General features: G+C 35.3%; 1 protein-coding gene across 4 annotated transcripts in view; it reads left to right on the forward strand.

Moving 5' to 3' along the window:
* SCN7A (sodium voltage-gated channel alpha subunit 7) overlaps nt 1-11942 on the forward strand; it is an 80137-nt gene extending 68195 nt beyond the window's left edge. For all 4 annotated transcript variants that reach the window (XM_058714995.1, XM_058715008.1, XM_058715001.1 and 1 more), the window contains exons 20-25: nt 1659-1937; nt 2751-2804; nt 3588-3725; nt 5286-5390; nt 5934-6204; nt 8802-11942. In XM_058714995.1, the coding sequence (XP_058570978.1) occupies nt 1659-1937; nt 2751-2804; nt 3588-3725; nt 5286-5390; nt 5934-6204; nt 8802-9868 (1914 nt within the window). In that variant the 3' untranslated portion in view covers nt 9869-11942. The remainder of the gene's footprint in view (nt 1-1658; nt 1938-2750; nt 2805-3587; nt 3726-5285; nt 5391-5933; nt 6205-8801) is intronic.
* Nucleotides 11943-22401: the final 10459 nt, after the last annotated feature.

The following is a 22401-nucleotide window of genomic DNA, read 5'->3' on the forward strand; positions in this document are numbered from 1 at the left end:
AAGAGAAAATGTTGTTAAGGCTAACATCAAAGAGATTACTACCTATAGTTTTTTCTAGGATTTTTATGGCTTCAGGACTCATAATCAGGTCTTTAATCCATTGTGAGTTTATTTTTGTGCATGGTATAAAAACGTGGTCCAAATTCATTCTTCTGCATGTGGCTGCTCAGTTTTCCCAGCACCATTTATTGAAGACTGTCTTTTCCCACCGTATATTCTTTCTTCCTTTGTTGTAGATTAATTGACCATGTCATCATGGGTTTATTTCTGGACTCTATTCTGCTCTATTGCAGATCCAGATCTTTAAGCTTCATCTCAACCTCTGGAAGTTCTGTAGTTGAATGAGTTCTGAAAACATACCATTGAATATATAAGGAAGCCACATGATTACAAAATTAATGTTTTATGTATTTAATAAACTCCAGGGGCTGGGTACTCTTACTACTGAAATATTTGTATCAACAGTATCTACTACTTTTATTCTTACATAAGTGTGTTTTCTGATAGGGATAGCATTTTTTTAATTAGAGTCATCAGTGGACTTCTCAAAATATCCAAAGTGCCAACAAAGGATCTGTGACTTAGTTTTAGGAATAAAGTGTTACTGAAAGCACAATTAAAAGTTAAAATATCTATTCAAGTCCAGAAAACTGAGGGATATCAGCAAAAAAGTACAACAAAAAGGGTATGTATCCAGTAATGGCTAAGGGAAGGGAAGGTTAGAATGGTAGAAAAGAGAATCAGTGGTCTTCACAAAAAGAGAGAGAGAGAGAGAGAGAGAGAGAGAGAGAGAGAGAGAGATGAGCTTGGTAGAAATGAATCAAAAGTGTAAATGCTAAAGGAAAGATATGTACCAAGAATGAATATTTCTGTTGGTTATAGGAAATGCTTTACATTTGCCATAACAGCTATAGTGGAGTGATAAGAATAAAATCTGATTATAATATTCAAGAGAGAAGGGAGTTGAGGAAATGGAGATGGTGATTCCAGACTATTACTATTAATCATATTCAAGTGGTTGATTTATTTCCCAAACTTCCTGCTCTGGAGTGACTCACCAGTGACATAGAGTGGTACAGTGAGGAGGTTTGTGACTCTGCAGGGTGCAGAGGCCCATTCAGTGTTTCTTGAAATAGTCTCTTGCCTTTATTTCATTGATCTACAGTCTCTTGGTCCTCCTCGTATTTCCCCTGCCACTTCAGTGTCTGCTTTGTAGGTTAATCCTCCCTAAAGTTAGAATCACCCAGACTTAGATCTAGGCCTTTATTTCTCATTTTATATGCTTTCTAGATAATATGTACACATACATACACACAGGTTCAGTTGTCTTGCCCATTTCTGGCCCAATACAGGAAGCTGATAAATGTGTTAAATCAGTGAAATAATTATTTTACTAATCAACGCAGTTGCTTTTTCATGATTTTTTTAGTACAACTATTTTGAGACTATCTCAAATTTTTTTGTGTATTTTTAATGTATATTTTTAATTGAAATTTATAATTTAGGTAATTCAAATACTGGCATGCTGGCCTATTGAATCTTTAGAGATGACCTGTTTTTGTTATTTCAATATGACATTACATTTAGTATTTCCAGTTCAACTAAAGTGATTTCACATTTCTTACCTAAAGTTTACCTGTTTGTTTTTTATATGCCAGGTGGTTGTGAGAGCTTTGATAAAAACAACTTTACCTGCTTTGAATGTGTTTCTGGTCTGCTTAATGATCTGGCTGGCTTTTAGCATCATAGGAGTGTACTTATTTGCTGGCACGTTCTATGAATGCATTGACCCAACAAGTGGAGAAAGGTTTCCTATATCTGAAGTCATGAATAAGAGTCAGTGTGAAAGCCTTGTGTTTAATGAATCCATGCAATGGGAGAATGCAAAACTGAACTTTGATAATGTTGGAAATGGTTTCCTTTCACTGCTTCAAGTAGTAAGTTCACTTTTGATGTTTTTTACTTTTTATCAGTGTTTTTAGATGTCCGTGCATATTATAGGTGAACATAATGTGGACAAATGTGAATGGACAAAATGTGAATGATTACTAGAGTTGGTTATAACATATTTTAGCAATTATTTAAAATACATGTTATGCAACATACTACACTAGGCTCATTTGGAAAGATGAAAGTGAAATGCAGACCCTGCTTTCCTGGGAGAAGGAAGTGAAGATGAAGGTAGGACTGACGGGGGAGATGGCAGGTACTGGCCAAACCTATTTCCACCATCACTGGTAAGGTAATAGGGTCACAATTTTTGGTACAACTAAAGTTACTACTGTTTTGTTTCTACTCAGTGCTATGAGGAATGGCTACTCAGTCACCCACCATCTAACAGAAGTGAGGAGATAAATCATTCATTCTTGTCTTACCACCCCAATAGAAAAGCACATAAATAGCAGTTACCACTAACAATGACACTTGGGCAATGTGTATTTATTTATCATTTATCTATCTACCTCTCTCTCTCTCTTTCTATTTATACTATCTTACAACATTTTGTTATCAACTACAGTAAAACTACTACAATTAAGCTAAGTAAAAATAAATAGTTGTTAAATAGTTGTTAACAGATAATAGAAATGCAACAATGAAAATGATAAAGGTCTCAATTACAGGGTATATTGAAATGTGGTCAGCCTTAGTAATCAAATGTTTTACTGTATTAATAACAAACTGAGTTTCACTTTTTATTTGAAACAAAGCTTAAGATTTCCGTAAGAATTAAATACATGCCATTTTTACAGGCAACATTTAATGGATGGATCACCATTATGAATTCAGCAGTTGATTCTACTGGTGTAAGTATAATATAATCTTACGGCCATTGTTAAAATTCAAGAAAAGTTATTTTTACAATTCAAGAAGAGGGTACCAACAATAATAGAATAGATAACATGATCAGAGTGAATGCTTATAGTAGACAGAAATTAAATACATTTCAAATTGAACATTTCACAGAAAACGAAATCCTTCCAGGATTATGTACAGTGGTTGAACCCCAATAAGCCCATTTGAAGGATTATCAGACTTCATAACAATGGTTAAACCAATGCAATAAATTTTAAAATCCAAATAAACAAAGCAATGATATCCTTTCACTAACGAGCAAAGAAAAAATATTACTTCTGTAGAATTGTTGGATTTTCCTGTTGTAAATTGTTTTATAAATCTTATGTTTTAAAGCGTTAGTATCAATATTTTGCTTATTTTTCACTTTTTAATTTATTTTTATTTTTAAACACTTTACTTTTTAGAGCAGTTTTAGGTTTATAACAAAATTGAGAGGAAAGCAGAGATTTCCCCTATACCCACTTGACCCCACACATGCATAGCCTATTATTGATATCACTTACCAGAATGGTACATTTTTACCCCGGATGAACCTACATTGACAGATCATAATCTCCCAAAGTCCAGAGTTTACTTGAGGGTTCACTTGGTGTTGTACATTATATGGGTTTGAACAATTGTGTAATGACTGACATGTAACTATCATTACAATATCATACAGAATATTTTCACTGCCCTAAAAATCCACTATGCCCTGTCTTATTTTGATTATTTTTTAACTTAACTTTTAGGTAAATAAGCAACCTAATTTTGAAGACAACATCTACATGTCTTATTACTTTATCAGCTTTATTGTTATTGGATTATTTCTTCCGTTGAGTATGCTGATCGGTGTTATTATTGCTAATTTCAACAAGCATAAAATAAAGATAAGTATAAATATTCTTTGTTCATTAATATGAGAAAACACATTTATAAGAATGTCCTGCTTCAAATAATTGGTTTTGGATTCAGCTTAATGTAATTTTTATTTGGTGCTTATCTATTAAAAAAATTTGATGTTCCTGCATATTGATAAATATTGCTAAAATGTTCATCTTTACATTGTTTTATATATTGAAATATAAACAAACAAGTTAAAAGTTTAAAAATTGCAGGTGTTTATATATATATATATATATATATATATATATATATATATATATATATGTTTGTAAATAATGACATGCTGACCAACAAGTAATATTGTGGTACATCTGCACAAATAGGTGAAGAAGTTCAAGAAAAATAAGCTACACTTTTTTACTCTCTGATATGTTCAAAGCCTTCAGAGTCATATCTAGCATAGACATCTTTGTCAGTGCAGTAGCTTTTTCTGCTAGAAGTAGGGGGTATCCTAAATCCTAACCCCATGTCCTAAATAGCAGTGCTTGAAATCAGTAAGGGACAATTCAGAGACAGAATTGAAAAACCCATTTGATCCCACCTCCACACAAAGGCCTTCAAGGCTTCTGCAAATGCAAAGGCCTCAAAAGTCATTTAAATCTGCTTATTTTAACCACAGAGACCTACTTTCTAGAGGTATAGGAAAGCCTTCTAAAAAATCAAAAGAATAGTCTAGTTTTGAAATTCTGTTTTCAGCCATGTCATCAAAGTTTAGTCATGTGCAGCATCTGATAAACTGCTCTCAGCCTCCACTAATCAAATGGGATTAGAAGATCAATGATCAAATATCCATTTGACTGGAAGCTTCAGCTTCTTGGGATCAATCCAGTGGGATAACATTCCAGGATTTGCTCCTGGGCTTCAAACCGGTGACCCCTATCAAATTTAAGTAACTAACTCCTGACTTAGGGCAGTAACAATCCCTAATTTCTAGATTAACACAGTAACCATTTACCTCTTATTCACTTTATATATTTTGTATAAGATACTTAGTACTAGGAACACAAAGATGAAAAGCTCTAAAAGGTACTATGAAGAAGTAAGCACAAAGTGCTGTTGGATTAATAGTATAAAAAATATCTTTTGAAAGTATTATTTAGTAAATTAATATATGAACTTATAAAAACACATAAATGCCCAATTATATTTTTTTCCTGTTATTAGAAGATACAAACCAATTTTTCCTTAGCTTTTGAGTTCAGTTTTTCTTGATAAACCTTTCCATTTATCCCCCACTGTTTCTCCTTTGTCTCTGCTTAACATGAGGTAGGCCTCAGTAGACTGAAAAGTTAAAAAAGAGTAGACTACCCACAGGAAAGTGCACCAAAAGATCATTGATATCAGTCATTACCATATATTCTACATGTGCTTGGTATGGATTTGTGTGCAGAAATCAGACATGGTTAAGTGTGATTTAGTTCATTGCCTTTAAGACCTTTATAAAAGGTTAAATCAGTAATTACCAAGCTTTCCAAAATGTATATTGACAAAAGGTGAAATTTAGATTCATGTGATTTTAATATCTTTTTCTTTCATTTCTTTACCAGGGAGGCTCAAATATCTTTATAACAGTGAAACAGAAGAGACAATACCATGCACTGAGGGGGCTGTTGCATGAGGACTCTCAAAAAACAATACGTCGCCCAAGAGTAAGAAAACATCTAGATTTGTTTTCGAAGCTTCGTAAAAAGTTTATTTCATACATTCTCTTTTTAAAATGAATATGTGTTTTTAAAATTCTTCACAAATGCAGGGTGCCTGGGTGGCTCAGTCGGTTAAGTGTCTGACTTTGGTTCAGGTCATGATCTTGTGGTTCATGGGTTCAAGCCTCAGGTGGGGCTCTGTGCCTGCTTCGGTTTCTGTTTCTCTCCCTGCCCCTCCCCCGCTGATGCTCTGTCTCTCTCTCTCTCTCTCTCTTTCTCTTTCAAAAATAAATAAACATTTAAAAAAATGTTAAATTCTCCACAAATGCTTTTGACAAAATTTAAAAATATGTTCCTTAACAAGGTTTTGATGATCTTTTTGTTTGTTTTGACTATACATTAGAATTCTAGTTTGACAAAAACTTAGGTACTCACTTATTTTCCTGTTTATGCTGGGAGGTAAATTATAAACGTAAAGACTATATGTGTATGTATATATCCTACTAATAAGGCTATTACACCCACCTTTTTTTTTTTTTTTACACACAGAACAAGTTCCAAAGATTCATGTTTGACTTGGTAACAAGCCAAGTTTTTAATGTCTTCATTATGGTTCTTATCTGTTTCCAAGCAATGACTATTATGATACAAAGTGATGAACAGAGTTCAGAAATGGACACTGCTCTCTACTGGATTACCTTATTTCTTGTTATGGTATACACGGGAGAATGTGTACTGAAGCTCATCTCTTTTCGTTGTAACTATTTCACCATGGGATGGAACATTTTTGATTTTATGGTAGTTATTTTCTCTGTTACAGGTAAGAGTTTGTTTAGTTAGATTTTCTTTTATAGTAATACTAATTCAGGCAAGTTCTTATACTAAATGTGTCCCAAGATATAGTCTTTTAGTAGGCAAAACAGATAGAGACCCTTTTTATTCCAATAGCAATGGCTTGTATTTTTACATTCATACATGTACACATGACAGCTATAAGATACTAAAAAATACTTGTTGAATTAATACATAGACTTCACTTAAGAGGTTACCAGGTAAATGCTTAATTACCCCTTCAGTATATCACATACATTATTTTTCTAGGATGTGTCTAGAAGGAGCTTTATGTCTTAACATGATATAACCTTTCAAGTTCCCTATTTTTTTTTAATTCCCAAAACTGTTTACAACTTTCACAATACTAGAGTGTTAGGCTTTAATGAATTTGTCACCAGTTTTCTCTTACTTTGGGGATCTCAGTCTTTTATTTAACAATTATATTTGAATAGATATTATGCTATACCCAAAGAATTCAGTAGTAAATAAGGAAAGCATAATCCCTGTAGGCACACAGTTTACAATGTAGTAAGGGATTCAGATGATTAAACAGTACATATTTAATGTTGTGCTATTAAGGTTATGATAAAGAAAGAAGCACGTGGTGTTACAGCAGCACAAGAAAGGGGAGTACCTATCAATAAGTAGAGGTCAGAAGTCAAACTTCCTGGATGAAGCAAAATCTAAATAGAGACATATTGAATAGGGGTAGACAAGTAAAGATTCTAGGATAAAAATGTTTTAAGCAGGGAAAAGTTTGTTTCTTGTCTGCCTCCCCATAAGATATGTACTGGAATATAAGCTCCATGAGAGACAATATTTAGATATTTATTGTGTCAAGCACTATTCTATACAGTCACTAGTGAAAAGGTAGACAAACTATTTGCTCAATTGTGATTCCAGAAAATTCAGCTTATTCATTTGGTAATAGAAGCAGTTCAACTATTGATAGACAGGTACAAGAAGCTTGAAAGAAAGGAAAGAAGGGGCCTTTGGGATTAAAGTCAGAGCTACTGAATCAGCTATCTCAAAGGAGAGGAAATCACAGTCAGAGAGAAAGCTGTTTGAATATGAAATCTCAGAAGGTGAAATATCCTGGGTCCAGAATGTAGCTATAGCTGCATGTGACTAAAGTAAAGTGATGGAGATTACAGTTAAGAAAGTCAAAGACCGAGAGACTGGCCTTTCAATGAATTGTGGATGGTAAGTGTTGGGGTGGAAAGGGCGACAGTGAGCCAAGTACTAAAGTCTCCAATGAATATGAATAAGGGGGGAGGAATATCATAGAACCAAGTAATGGTCGGCAATAGTATCATAGTTCATTGGCATGATCCACAATGTGTCAGGACAGAAATTTCTTTTTTTTTTCTTTATAAAATTGACTTGAAGCATCTGGAAATCGCATTGGAAAAAAATGAAAGATGCTTGGTCATTCCATTTTTCTACTCTGAGAAATATGGAGTGGGGAAGAAAGAGCTCTTTACACTTGAGAACATTCCAAGGGAGATACTGTCTTCAAGATAGAGTCAGATTTTAGATAAGAAAGGAGGTGAACAAAATCTAAGATGAGGATGTAGAAAAAATTATCTACAAATAAATGGGGATACCTCTGGCAAAATGGAGGAATTTGGAAGATTGTAAGGAAAAATGAAAATCTGAGTCAGAGCAGAAGATTCACTAATACACTGTGGAAATGAAGGTATAGATAAGGTAGAATGTCAGAGAGAAGGTTATGGACAGTGATCAAGTTGAACAGAAATATGAGACATGATCATTCCAGATTCAACAAATATACCATATCATTTAGAAACTTCATGGAATTCTCCCCTCCCCATCTTCTCAACTCAAAATGAACCACGGTCTCTCCAGTACTTGCAGAGGACATCCCCTATACTTTTATGGTAATTATAATTTTATAGTTCTAGCTCTCACTCCCTCATCTACCCACAACTGCTACAAAAATAGTTCTAGGCCAAGACTCATTTATTTAATTCAGTTTAAAGCCGCTAAGAACCCAAAGACTATTTATGAAATAAATAAATTATAATCTGTGAATCACTGAATGCCAGACATTTTTGTAATTATATTTATCAACTAGGTCTTTCTGCCTTGCATTATAATTACTTTAAATGTCTACCTCTACTCTCTAGAATATAAGGTCTTTGAGGACAGAAGTCAGGTCATTCATCTTTGCATTTTGCATTGACACCTTTATACTAGATGTCCAATAAAGGCTGGATTGAGCTAAATTTATTTATCCAACTGCAATCAGAAAAAAAAGAATATGACTACTATTTTGTATTATGGAATAATGCCATCTGTGATTCCAGAATTAGTTGATCTATAATGGCATAATAAGATGATGATTCAAATAATTATCTTCCAAATTTTGCTAGATACCCTGAAAATTGCCACAATGAGTATTTGGCTAATCCCCACTTTCAATATATTCTGTTATATGGGAAGGATTAATAAAATGATCTTAACATATCGACAAAATGGAATGTAAAATAATTTATATTCCTCTAAATACAATCATATTTAAATAGTTTTATTACCTGTTTTATCTTCTCCCACACCAAGGACTATTTCTGCCTCTGATGGTAGGATACTACCTTGTGCCTCCTTCTGTTGTGCAACTGATACTACTCTCACGGATCATCCACATCCTACGTCCTGGGAAAGGACCAAAGGTGTTCCGTGACCTGCTGCTTCCTTTGATGCTATGTTTCCCAGCATTGTTGAACATCAGTCTTCTCATCTTTCTGGTCATGTTCGTCTACGCCATCTTTGGGATGTACAATTTTGCATATGTTAAAAAGGAATTTGGAATTAATGATGTGGCCAACTTTGAAACCTTTGGCAGCAGTATGCTCTGTCTTTTCCAAGTTACGATATTTGCTGGCTGGGATGGGATGCTTAATGCAATTTTCAACAGTAAATGGTCAGACTGTGATCCTGATAAAATTAACCCTGGGACTCAGGTTAGAGGAGATTGTGGTAATCCCTTTGTTGGGATTATTTATTTTGTTAGTTACATCTTCATATCATGGATGATCATTGTAAACATGTACATTATTGCTGTCATGGAATTTTTAAATATTGCTTCTAAGAAAAAAGCCAAGACATTAAGTGAAGATGATTTTAAGAAATTCTTTCAGGTATGGAAGAGGTTTGACCCTGATAGGACCCAGTACATAGACTCTAGCAAGCTTTCAGATCTTGCAGCTGCTCTTGACCCTCCTCTTTTTATGGCAAAACCAAACAAGGGCCAGCTTGTTGCCATGGATCTTCCCATGGCTGCTGGGGACAGAATTCATTGCCTTGACATCTTACTTGCTTTAACTAAACGAGTTATGGGTACAGATGTGAGGATGGAGAAAGTTATTTCAGAGATGGAATCAGGGTTTGCATTAGCCAACCCTTTTAAGATCATGTATGAACCAATTACAACTACTCTGAAACGAAAACAAGAGGCAGTCTCAGCAACCATAATTCAGCGTGCTTATAAAAATTACCGCTTGAGGCAAAATGACAAAAATACATCAGACATTCATATGATAGATGATGACAAGGAAGTTCAAGCTACCACAGAAAATGCTTATTTTGACAAAGCTGAAGAAAAGTTAACTATTCAAAGCCAAATCTAATCCCACTTGCCACCTTTTTTCACCTTTTTCACATATTCTAAAAATGTTAGAAGTTTGAATCAGAAATAAAGATGAAGATCAGAGAAGTAAAGATTTTACTTAATAATCAATTGTTTACAACCCATGGAAGTTAAGCTTGTGCTCACAAGACTCCATGTCAAGTTGACTTTCACCTTTGTATACTGAATCTAACCAAGATAAGCCCTTAGAATCACTTTAGTGAGTTAAATGGGTTAAATTTGCCATTTGATAATCCGATGCTTGTTTTCTCTATGTGGCTTTTATGGTGTGTGTTTCATCTAGAGGACTGAGGAAGTGATGGTAGAGATGAGTAGCTTTCTTGTATACTTTATGTCTACTTTAACTTGATGGGATTCAAATCATCATTAAGAGGACTTAGTTACAAATAAACAAGTACTTTCTTAATGTCGGGTAGTGTTAATAAAAACACAGTGCTGCAAGCTGTTAAATCATAAACTTGCCAGACAGATGTCAACTGGGGAAGAGAAAGGACAGGTCTTAGAAAGTGCCTTTGAGATCAACCACAGAGTCTTGGGCTGATTCAAGCCACTTTGGTTAACTGGAGCCTTGGTTTTTGTTTTTGTTTTTGTTTTTGTTTTTGTTTTTGTTTTTGTTTTTGTTTTCTTTCTTTCTTTCTTTCTTTCTTTCTTTCTTTCTTTCTTTCGGTACTAGGAATTAATATTGCTTAATTGTTTTTGGATTCCTGGTTTTTCATCTTTTTGGCTACTTCTACCTAAGCTCTAGTTCTTCAACAGAATGGATTCATAGAATAAGAAGTGCAAAGGGAACTATAGTTATGGCCTACATTTTTCTCATTTTTTTCTCATTTATGCTTTTTTAAAAAGTATACATTTACTAAAACGATACAATATAGAAACTGTTAGTAGATTCATATCTATCATAACACTGATGTATTTTTACCATTTAGCCATAATGCAACATTGAGTAGTAAGATCTGGCAAATTAAAGTCATAATATGAAATCGAAGAGTCGGGGTTACCATTATGTCTAAGGATTTTTGCAGTGTCTTGATCTTTAATTGGGAAACTGTGGCCACTTTGAAATACTCTTCACTGACTTTATGGTTCTCTATAACTTAGAGAAAGACAGCAATCACTGAAACTGTGAGGACTTTGAATAGATTAAAGTATAAGTTTGTTGGTGGTGGTGTTGTATAACATTAGCGTATGCAGATTAGTTTTTACTTTGTCATTTATCTTTCCAAGTTTTTTTTTTGCTGTTTTTAATCTTATCACACATTCTGTAAAATGTTTTTATATTTGAAAAGCTTGAAAATCCTAAGTATTAATTTTCACAGTTGAAATTATCTTTAAAGGATAGACACAAATAGTTGGTCTTTGACATAATCATAAAAATGCAGCCACTCATATCCATGTAGTTCAAGATTCTGATATTTGTTCCATTTGTATTAAGATTGATTACAGTGTACCCACAAAATCCCAAAGGATTCAGAAAGAAAATATGCATACTGTTGATGTGACAAACTTTAAATATGTTGTATGACATTCAATATCACTTAAATATCAGTAATTGTATTTTATTATGAATGCATGATCTTGAGCCTTAACTTTATAATCTATTTCTGCTCCTCAGAAATGTATTAACTTGACCAAGATGCCTTTGGAGGAACCCCTAAGTAAATGTAATTTCAGGGTTCTCTTTCTTTCTAGAAGTGTTCCTTCCCTTTGTCCTCTGCTCTTCATCATCGGATGGTGACTAGTGAGGAATTAGCATTAACTTGGTGACATGGTGACAGCTGGTGCTTTATCTAAATTTCTTAGTTTTCTATTTCTTGGAAATGCTTTATGTAAAAACTGCTTCAGATATTTAAGCTGAATCTTAATTTGCTTCTGTAAATGCAAGACCATTAATTGATTTTGGTTTGAAAATTAGATCTTTTACTTGTAAACCATGTTTGCTACTAACCTTCCAAAAATTGTGTAAAGAATTATTTTTTAAATAAGTCTTACAATATATTCTACTTTTTAGATAATATACAAAATAATAAATACAACATGTTAACCACACTAAACTTTGTTTTTTTCCTCTGGTAAGTCAGGTTGTCTAGTGTGTATAACACCACCTTTTAAAATGAGCCTAACATTAAAGCTTATTCATTTAGGTTCAAAATTTAAAACTGGCAGAACTTGTGCTTCTTTTGGATTCACAAAAATTTGTAAAATAAATGTTAGTAAGCTTAGCAGAGACCCTTACACATTGACATTCCTCCTGTCAAAGTCATAAAATAAGTCAGATATATCACAGTATTAACTAGAATTTGCTTTTTGGAGGATAATGCTGAAATTAAATTGGTTAGTGTGCTATGATTTATCAATGTGTGCTTCTTTAAACTTTTCTTTCTGCTTCCTTAATAAATATAATGCACTTTAACATGATTTTAAAGATACTGGAAATAGCTACTACCATTTATTGAGCAGACTATTTTATGCCCAGCTTGTGCTAAGTATTTATCATGCACGAACTGAGCATTCACAATAACTCATTAAGTAATAATTTTCTTTTTATAGATAAACAAAATAGACTTAGAAGGGTTGTAAGAGCTTCTGTATGGCACAGAACTTGTAAGTGACAAGGCCAGAACCCCAAACCAGGTCTAGTTTCTGAGCATTAATATGTAACCACTATGGTTAATAACTGTCTTATAATAAATGACCTAGCTATAGACAGAAGTTTAAGATGAATTAAGTTGTTGTAGAGAGATAAGGTCTCTCTCTCTCTCTTGCCATCTCTCTCTCTCTTTCTCTCACCTTCTCTCTCTTCTGTGGTAAAGGGACAACCTCTGGAAAAATGAAAGACACAAGAGATAAAACTACTATAGAAGTGTTTTCATTCAACATTTATTATATGCTAGATATTAGAGGTAAGCCCAGAGTCTAGATAGATATTCATATGTACGTACATACATACAAAGACAAATATGAGACTAGAGAACTTGCTAGAAGGGGAAAGCATAACTACACAGCTAATTACAATATATGGTAATTTTTATACTATTGTAAATTGCAATATGTATTCAGGAAATAATGGTGGGTTCTTACTTAGTAAAGATGAGTTAGTAAAGTGGGCCCCTAATGAAAAAGAAAGATTTTATCAATTAGAGAAGAAGGTAACTGTAATCAGCACAGACATCTTTAAGAAAAGGAGTCCATTGGGGAGCCTGGGTGGCTCAGTCAGTTGAGTGTCAGACTTCAGCTCAGGTCATGATCTCGTGGTCTGTGAGTTCAAGCCCCACGTCAGGCTCTGTGCTGTTTCAAAATCTGAATCTGGATAGAACATTGGAAGAGAATTATCTGGGCATCCTGATCCCTTGCCAGACAGGCTTTATTTTGTCCTTTGGTTCTTTTTTGTTTGTTTGTTTGCTTTAATTTTTGTGTTAATGTTTATTTACTTTTGAGAGAGAAAGAGAAACAGAGAGAGACAGAGCATGAGCTGGGGAGGGGTCAAGAGAGAGGGAGACACAAGCTCCAGGCTCTGAGCTGTCAGCACAGAGCCAGACGCTGGGCCCAAACCCACAAACCATGAGATCATGACCTGAGCTGAAGTCGGACACTTAACCTATGAGCCACCCAAGTGCCCCTTGTCCTTTGGTTCTTGAACTCTCTCCTCAACTGTTCTTTCCGTAGACTCCAGGTCCACATTCTCAATTCTAGCAGTCAATGAAGAGCTCCAGTGAATGACTGAGTCTTTACTCTCGAGGTGGGGATTTTCATCTTTCATGTTAGAGAATCTAATACTGTCAGGGTGGGACACTTACTCATCTCCTCGTCTGTAAGTGAACCTCTTATCTTCATAGACTCCAAAATCACATATGAGCTCAAAGTATTTTCTTTCAATTCCAGCTAGTTTATTAACCACCCAGGTGACACAATACCCCTAGTCCTGGATTCTAGTCTAGATCACATGAGATTAACTTCTTCAAATGATCCAAGAGTTCAGACTCCCCAATCATGCAAAATTTCATCATTCTCTCCATCTTTTCTCCCTCCCATTTTCCTTTCAGAACATTCTGCTGAGCACCCCTAGGTATTGGACACAACAATTTAGAGATAAACAAGATTCTCTTTATCCTTAAAAGAATAATAATCAGAGCTTTCCAGAAAAACAAAACTAACAGCATGCACAGGTATCACCCACTATCTAAAAGTAGAGTGTTCCCATGAAACCTTGTATAAGCTTACATGAACTAAAGAAACAACTACCACTAATTTTTATGAAAAAAAATATGATTCCCCAAACTAAAAAATAACCTCTTAGGCTTTTATGACACCTTAGGACACAACTGGCTAATGGATACATAAAATATATCAAGACAGAAAGTATGGATACTCACAAACACAGTTGAAAGGTATGGTGGTTTGATGGTTTGATGCTGAGATGCTGAATGTAGTTCTGGGGAAGGAGCTCAGTGGGGCCTCTCTCACTGCCTGGATGACAAATGCTATTTTCACTTTTATGTTAATTTTTTCTTTTCTTTTTTAATAAAAGTGAAAATCCCATTTGGATTTCTTTTGGTTGGCAAACACATGTACTAACGTAGGTCTTTTGTAAAAGCAAAGTGATGCAAATCAAACTTTCAAAAAGTGAGGGATACCTGTATATAAATTTATAGGAGGAGATTTATTATTATGAGAAATGGTTCACATGATTACAAGAAGCTGAGGATGTGACACTATACCATGTGCAAACAGAAGAATCAGGAAAGTCAGTGGTATAATTCAGTCCAAATCCTAAGGCTTGAGAACCAAGGGAGCATGGTGTAGCTCTTGGTCCAAGGCCAAGGCCAAAGAATGTGGAGAGGGGCACTGGTGTTTAAGACCTGGAATCAATCTTAAGACCCAAGAACCAGAAACTTCAATGTCTAAGGGCAGGAAAAGATAAATGTCCTAGCTCAAGGACAGAGAGAGAGAGAATTCACCCTTGTTCCATCTTTTTGTTCCATTCAGTCCCCTAATGAATTAGATGGTGCTTAACCACATTGGTGAGGTTAGTCCTTTTTTTCATCCTTTTAGTTTTAACAAACCGATGTCATTGGATTTGAAGCAACTTTCTTATAAGCAGTATATAGCTGGGTCATATTTTTTAATCTTCTTTTTATTGATGTATTTAGAACATTTACATTCAAGGTAATTATTGAATTATCATTTGTTTTCCATTTGTTTCTTCTGGTGTCATTTCTCTGTTTCTTCTCTCTGGCCTTCCTGCACAAAACTTCAACATGTTTTAGGATTCCATCTTGATTTACATAGAGTGTTTTTGAGTGTATCTCTTGTATGTTTTTGGTAGTGGTCATTCTGAATATTACTATATCTATGTATATATGAATTATACCATTCGCTAGCGTCAACATTTTACCACTTTGAGGGAAGTGTAGAAATCTTATTCTCATTTATATCTTTGTCTCCTCATTTTTAAGTATCATTGTCATGGGAATCAGATCATTTTTGTTCCAAACAAAAACCGGATTGATGTTCCATCAAATATGGTTTTAAAACTCAGGAAATGAATGATTCTTTGAATGTACCCATATTTCTGTTCTTTGCATTATTCCTTCTTCCTTCCTAATACTCCAGCATTCTTTCTTTTATCCATTCCTCCGTTTGAAGAATTTTGTTCAGCCAATCTGTAAGAATAAGATATTTTATTTCACTTTAATATTTCTATAGTTTTCATATGTTGAAATAACACTTTTTTATTTCATTAGAAATGCTTATTTATTTTGAGAGAGAGAGAGAGAGAGTGCAAGAGTGAGTGGGGAGGGGCAGATAGAGAGTGAGGGAGAGAGAGAATCCCAAGCAAGCTCCGCTCTGCCAGCACAGAGCCCAACATGGGTCTTGAACCCACCAACTGTGAGGTCATGACCTAAACCTAAACTAAGAATTGGAGGCTTAACCAACTGAGCCAACCAGGTACCCTTATTATTAAATTTAAAAAAAAAAGAATATGCCTACTAGTAGCAAATTCTTTTAGCTTTTCTTTTTCTGAGCATCTTTTTATTTCTCTTTCATTCATCAAGTTTGGATTCATAGAATACAGAATTTGTGGCTGACAGTTCTTTCATTTCAGCACTTGTGAAATATGGTACCACTCTCTTCTGGTTTCTATGACTTCAGATTAGAAATCCATGATCGGTTGAATTGGTATTCCCCTGCAGGTAACATTCATTTCCCTCTAGATTTTTTTCTTTGTGTTTATTTTTCAAAATTTTAACTGGTGTATCTTTGACATGGATTTCTTTGTGTTTATCCTGTTTAGAATTTGCTCAGCTACTTGAAATTATAGCCTTGTGCATTTTATCAAATTTAGGACATTTTCAGCCAATACTTCTTCCAACAACTTTTCAGCTCCTCTCTTTTTTTTACTTTCCTTCTGGGACTGTGCTGATGTAAATGGTGGTTCTTTTGTTGTTGTCTCATAAGTCTCTTGAGGCGCTGTTCATCCTTTTTCCAGTCAATTCTCCCCCCCCCCCCCCTGTTGTTCAGGTTGGGTGAATTCTATTGTTCTATACTCCAGTTCATGAATTTTCTCCTGTTATCTTCACTCTACTCTATTGAGCCCATCAACTGAGTTTTTTATTTCTGTTCTGGTATTTTCCAGTTCTGTGATCCATTTAATTTTTCTTCTAAAACCTATTTCTTCAGAGATTTTCTATTTTTTAAATTTGTTTCAGGATAATTTTTAATTGATTGCCGATGCATTTTTGTAGTGGATGCTTTAAAATATTTCTCCGATAAGTCCACCATCTGATTTATCTCAGTGTTGTGTCAACTAATTGTCTTTTCTCTTTCAAGGTGTGATTTTCTTAGTTCTTAGTATGCTAAGTGATTATTTTTCATTATACTCAGGGAATTTTGTCTACTATGGTAGGAAGTACTGGATCCCATTTAAATCTTTTATTTTGGCAGGTAGTCACACTGTTTAGGTTTAGCGCAGAGGTCTTGTTCTAGTTTCGTGAACTCTGGTTCCCCAGTAGCTTAGTTTTTCAGGGGCGTTGTAGTGTTATTTTGATCTTCTTGCTTTATCTGGTGTGGCTTGGACTCCCACTGGTTTCTGTTGGTATTGCATGAAGGACTGGGTGATATCCACAGGTCAGGCAATCTGTTTATTTGTCTGGTTTTTTTTGGGCGAGGGGAGGAGGGGTGAATACCCTTACTTATAGCTCCTGAGAACAAAGATGCTCTCTGAACTTGGCTACCTGTGGCTACCTCCTCTTTACTGGCTCCACCCACCCATCCAGTGTTTCTGGAAGGGGAATGAAAGTCTCAGGCAGGCCTCTGGATCCAAGAGAGACTTTCTGGTTCAAAAAGTATTTCTGGATCAAGACACCTGTTTCAGCTTGGTCTCTCTCAGCCAGTTCCATTCACCTGCTTCACCAGAAAAGGGACATTTCAGGTCCAGCAGAAAAGGAGGGTTCTTCCCCAGTCACCTTATTTTTGGTAGGGCCCTCAATAAACTCTTGTCAGTAATGCAAGCTTGTCTAATGTTGGCAGAAGGGCTCCCTTTAGATTCAGGGGATGAATAAGCCAATCTGGACTATCTTCTGTTTTTAATGACTGTTTTTGAAAGAAAGCATGAGGAGGGAGGGACAGAGACAGAGGGAAACACAGAATCCAAAGCAGGCTCCAGGCTCTGAGCTGTCAGTGCAGAGCCTGACATGGGACTCAAGCTCACAAACTGCAAGATCATGACCTGAGCCAAAGTCAGACACTTAACCAACTGAGCCACTCAGGTGCCCCGACTATCATCTGTTTTTAGATCAAGAGTGGGTTTAGGGTGCCTGAGTGGCTTAGTTGGTTAAGTGTCCAGCTCTTGATTTTGGCTCAGGTCATGACCTCATGGTTTGTGAGTTCAAGTCATGCATCTAGCTTTGTGCTAGGTCAGTGTGGAGCGTGCTTGGAAGTCTCTCTCTCTCTCTCTCTCTCTCTCTCTCTCTCTGTCTCTGCCCCTACCCTGCTTGCTCACTCTCTATCTCAAAATAAATAAATAAACTTTTAAAAAACTTAATAAAAAGATTGGGTGGCTTTCTGCTGTTGCGTGTTGGGAATGCAAGATGCCTTTCACTGTGCTGTGTGTCCAGTTCTGGGTCTCAAACCAGCTTACCTTCTTCTTACCATTCTCAGGATCCTTGTTGGGTTGTGTTTTGTGCCATTTCCAGTTTTATTTAGCAGAAAAGAACAGGGAAAATATCGTCTATTACATCAGGTTTCAACCAAAAGTCTCATAATATATTTTTTAAACTCTGTTAAAATTGTTAAAGGAAACTTTAGTTAACGTAAAAGATCTCATTTTCCAGTATCACATAAAGGAGGCATCACTTTGATTGGACAATTATGTAAATATGGTATTCAAAAAAATACTAAGAATTACTAAAATACTATGAAATTAGCACTACATACTAAATATTATAAGTAGCATAAAATTATGTTGCAACTAATCAGGCTGCTTTAAATTATCATTATTAGTAAAGCATCACAAATTAACACAAAGAATAAGAAATAGTAATAAAAATTTAATTAGGCCATCAAAAATTATAATCATTTTTTTTACGTGGATAAATCCTGATCTCAAGATGTGTTCCTCAGAATAGAAGTATCAGGATCACATGGAAACCTCTCAGAAATACAAATTCAATGACCTAACCACGGAGTCAGAAGTTATGGGGTGGGGCTCAGACATCTGTGTTCTAATAAGCCCTCCAGGTGACTCTACATGAAATTTATCAGAAATTACTGTATTTATAACCATCATTTGTGAGCTGTCCTGGATATCTTCCTTGTGCCCTGCCAAAACCACTCTCCATCCTTGTCCTTGCTCTGCTCCTAGAGGCTCACTCACACAGCTGTTTCAGTGCATTCTCTTGTCCTCTGGCTTCTGCTTAGGCTTGGCCAGTAAGAAGCTCTGGAATAAATGCTTTCTTCCTGAAAGATTACTGGGTTTACTTTTCATTCTTTACCTATAACCACAACTTCCGTAAAGGACCTTTCCTTATAGAAAATTTCTAGAAATTTCCAGTAAGTATGCTGCCTCCACCACCCGCTTCAGACCTAGAAGCAGAATTCCTAGATTTCTCCTTAAACCTTGCCCACACCTGTTATAAGCCTATTTGCTGAACTCTCTACAAATTATCCCTTTGTACTATGACATTTTTCCATAATAAGAGCTTATCCCTGATCCACATGCCAACTAAACTTTTGGCCTTGTATAGTTTTTGAAACTGAAAGAATTCAAATCCTATCTCCTGTAATAATTTCTTCCAGAGAAAGCTTACATCTCATTTCTCTTCAAACCGAGAAAGAGAGAGAGAGAGAGAGAGAGAAGAAAGAAAGAAAGAAAAGGAAAGGAAAGGAAAGGAAAGGAAAGGAAAGGAAAGGAAAGGAAAGATAGGAAAGGAAAAAGAAATTGCTTATTATAGAATACATGCTATGATACTTGTGTTTTGTTGAGTGTGTTACACAAGCTTGGAACCACAGTTGGACTGATGGCTTAGAACAACAGAGAACATACAGCTCTGAGGACACGGGAAATAGGGAGGAAAGCTTGGATATAGAAGGGCAGTTAAGAAAAGTTTAGAAAGAAGTGGCATATATGATGGAGATTTTGAAATGAACTTTTCAAGTTTTTCCATCTCTCTTGGCCCTGCCGCAAAACAAACTTTCCCTTTGACGTACAAAGACTATTTTTTTCTAATCTGAAGGAAGAAAAGTCACCACCCTCTCCTGCTTTTTCAAGATAATTGTGTTTATATCTTGAAACTTTACCTAAAACCTATAAGTTTTCCAAATGATCTAAGATTTTGAAAACAAAAGCTAGATTATTTTAGAAACCATTTCTTTTTTCTGTGTTGACCCATAATTTTCTTGAATTTAGAAAGAAATCGGAGAGAAGTATAGAATTGTTGAATCATTATATTGTACACCTGAAACCAATATAACACTGTATGTTTACTATACTTAAATAAAAGTAAGTAAATAAATAAATAACAAAAAATAACACTTAACCAATAAATCATACTTTTTCACGAAATGAAAGAAGAAATCAGTTTTCTACCTGAATGGAAAGTCAGAGGTAAGATGAGGAAAAGGGCACAATTCAGGGCAAAAAATACTTGAATTAATAGCAAATAATACCTTAAAATATGCAAAATAGAGTCTAATCTTCTCTTTGTGTTAAATTTCTTACAGCATAGCTTGTCTTATACATGCCAAAAGCCAGGTTACCAGGTTGTGTAATTCGGTACAAAAAAATACTTAGATACAAAGTAAAATACAGACTGTTTGACCTCTAAAAGTTATCATCTAGCTCAACAGATCATGAAAAAAGACATAAAATAATTAGAGTTAGTGTATACTATAACTCAGATTATTAGACGTAATGTTACTACAGGTGATAATGTGATACAATCATAGGACTTAGCCTTTGACCTCACACTAACAGTATGCATGTGATTAGGATAAACAACATTTTCACTAGTTTCAGCCCAGTTCCTCCCTCTTGCTTCAACTCCTAATTGTTTGAATCCTCTGTTCAGAAAATTAGTTTTTTGCTGGCACAGCCCAGCCCGAGGAAGAGCCTCCCTTCTGAATAGTCCCTGCACTGTCATTCTGCGGACCAAAACTGGAGACAGCTCAAGGCATGGCAATGATAACTATGCATAAAATTACTGCTAAGTGTAAGCTTTAGATGAGATAAAGCTTTCTTTTCTCATTGTTAAGAGGACTCTAAGTATGTAAAAAGTGACTGTTAGCTCCCCAACATTTATCTCCCCTTCTTCTATGGTAATAGCCTTCCTGTTCTTAGCTAAACACATGGACTTCTCAAATAAATATTACATTCTACAACCTCTTTTTCCAGTGAAGGCTGGTCATGTAACTAAATTCTATTCTTTTTATTTTCTTTCCATCAATTGGAACACGGGTGAAGAAGGAGATGGGCCATCTGTAACAAAATAAGTAAGGCCAATAATCAATGAATGATAAGCAACAAGATAGAAGAGGCTGGTTCAGATAGTCATAAAGTAGTAAGGATTAGTCAGATCATATTTTGTCTCCTTTAACTAAGAAAAATAAGAACCTTTGTGTTACACTGAAGTGATGTCGCAAACTTCTTCCCTACATTCCTATGCAGTGGTCCATATCTTAAAAAAATAAAAAATAAAATATCCATGTCATTATAGCAAGATCACATTCTCTAGCATTTAGACCTAGAAGTATTGTTATACAGCGGTGCAATCAAGGGAAGAGCAGTCTAATATAATATCCCATTATAATGGCATCATTGACTCTTTGTTAGCCATAGGGATATTATGGGCAGTAGTTTCCAACTCTGCATTAACTTGCACTTTTGCTCAGTACAAATCTCTCCTGAATCCTAAACAACAATTGATTTGGAAGGAAACTACTATAAACTCATAAAATAGTGCACTGTGAAGTAAGAGTGCCGTTTTGATCAATGGGTGTATCATGATCTTTCGGTATTTGGAAGAGCTATCTTTGTTTGCTAAATACATATTTCTTTTTAATAGCTCCATCAATCATGCTAAGTAGTTCTGGTGAACAAAAGTATTTGTTTTCTCAACTGACTGAAACTTCGTTAGATCAAGGTGAAGCACTGACACATTTATGTCAAGCTAGACTCTTGCAATAGCTTGATGAAAGTAGATGTGTTGATTTCTTTTCTTTCATATACACCGAAAGTTACTAAGAATTATCTCTAAATGTCTGCTTTTCTCCTGGATCTTAAATTATTAAATATATTTCTATGTCTTCACATTGCCTTTTGCAGAAGACACTGCATTCTTCCATTGCACACACAGATTCTCTACTTCAGTGTGACCCATGCCAACCCAGCCACACTTTAAGCGGGATCTCTGCTGCTGCGGCATTTGAGGCACACAGGAAAGGTCTCATGAATAATGCACAGTTATAAACAGGTGGCCATATCAAGATCTCTTCACTTAATGCTATTCCCAAACACACTCTGAGGAAAGTAATTGGATACCTTCATTAGCAATTGATCAGTACAGGAAGAAAGTGTGATTAAAAGCTTTGCAAGGCATCGATTGCATGTGCATTAGCTTGCACTGACTTGCATTAATTTTCTCTCGAAAACCGACATACATCACAGCAATGACCAGAATTGTAATGCTCCACAGAAATATAAAATATTTTAAAGCCACAAGTATGAAACTCCAGAGCCGTTCTTCTACTGCACAGAAGGTAAGAAACAGAAGCAGCTTATCACGAGGCCACCTTATGATTAGGTTAAGTGCTTGTGAGGCAGTGTCAAGTGCTGATGTGCTACCAAAGGAACAGATTATAAAGTATGAATCCACTCTAGCCCATTTTCTTAATACCAGTGACAAGAAATGTCAGGAGGCTCCAAGCACCTTCCTGGAACAGCCACCATTAATCTCCAGTATGATCGCATCACTTTTTTCTTCTTTTAGATTAAAAAAAAAAGAAATAGTGGCACTT

The sequence above is a fragment of the Neofelis nebulosa genome, chromosome 2, assembly GCF_028018385.1.
Source record: "Neofelis nebulosa isolate mNeoNeb1 chromosome 2, mNeoNeb1.pri, whole genome shotgun sequence".
NCBI lineage: Eukaryota > Metazoa > Chordata > Mammalia > Carnivora > Felidae > Neofelis > Neofelis nebulosa.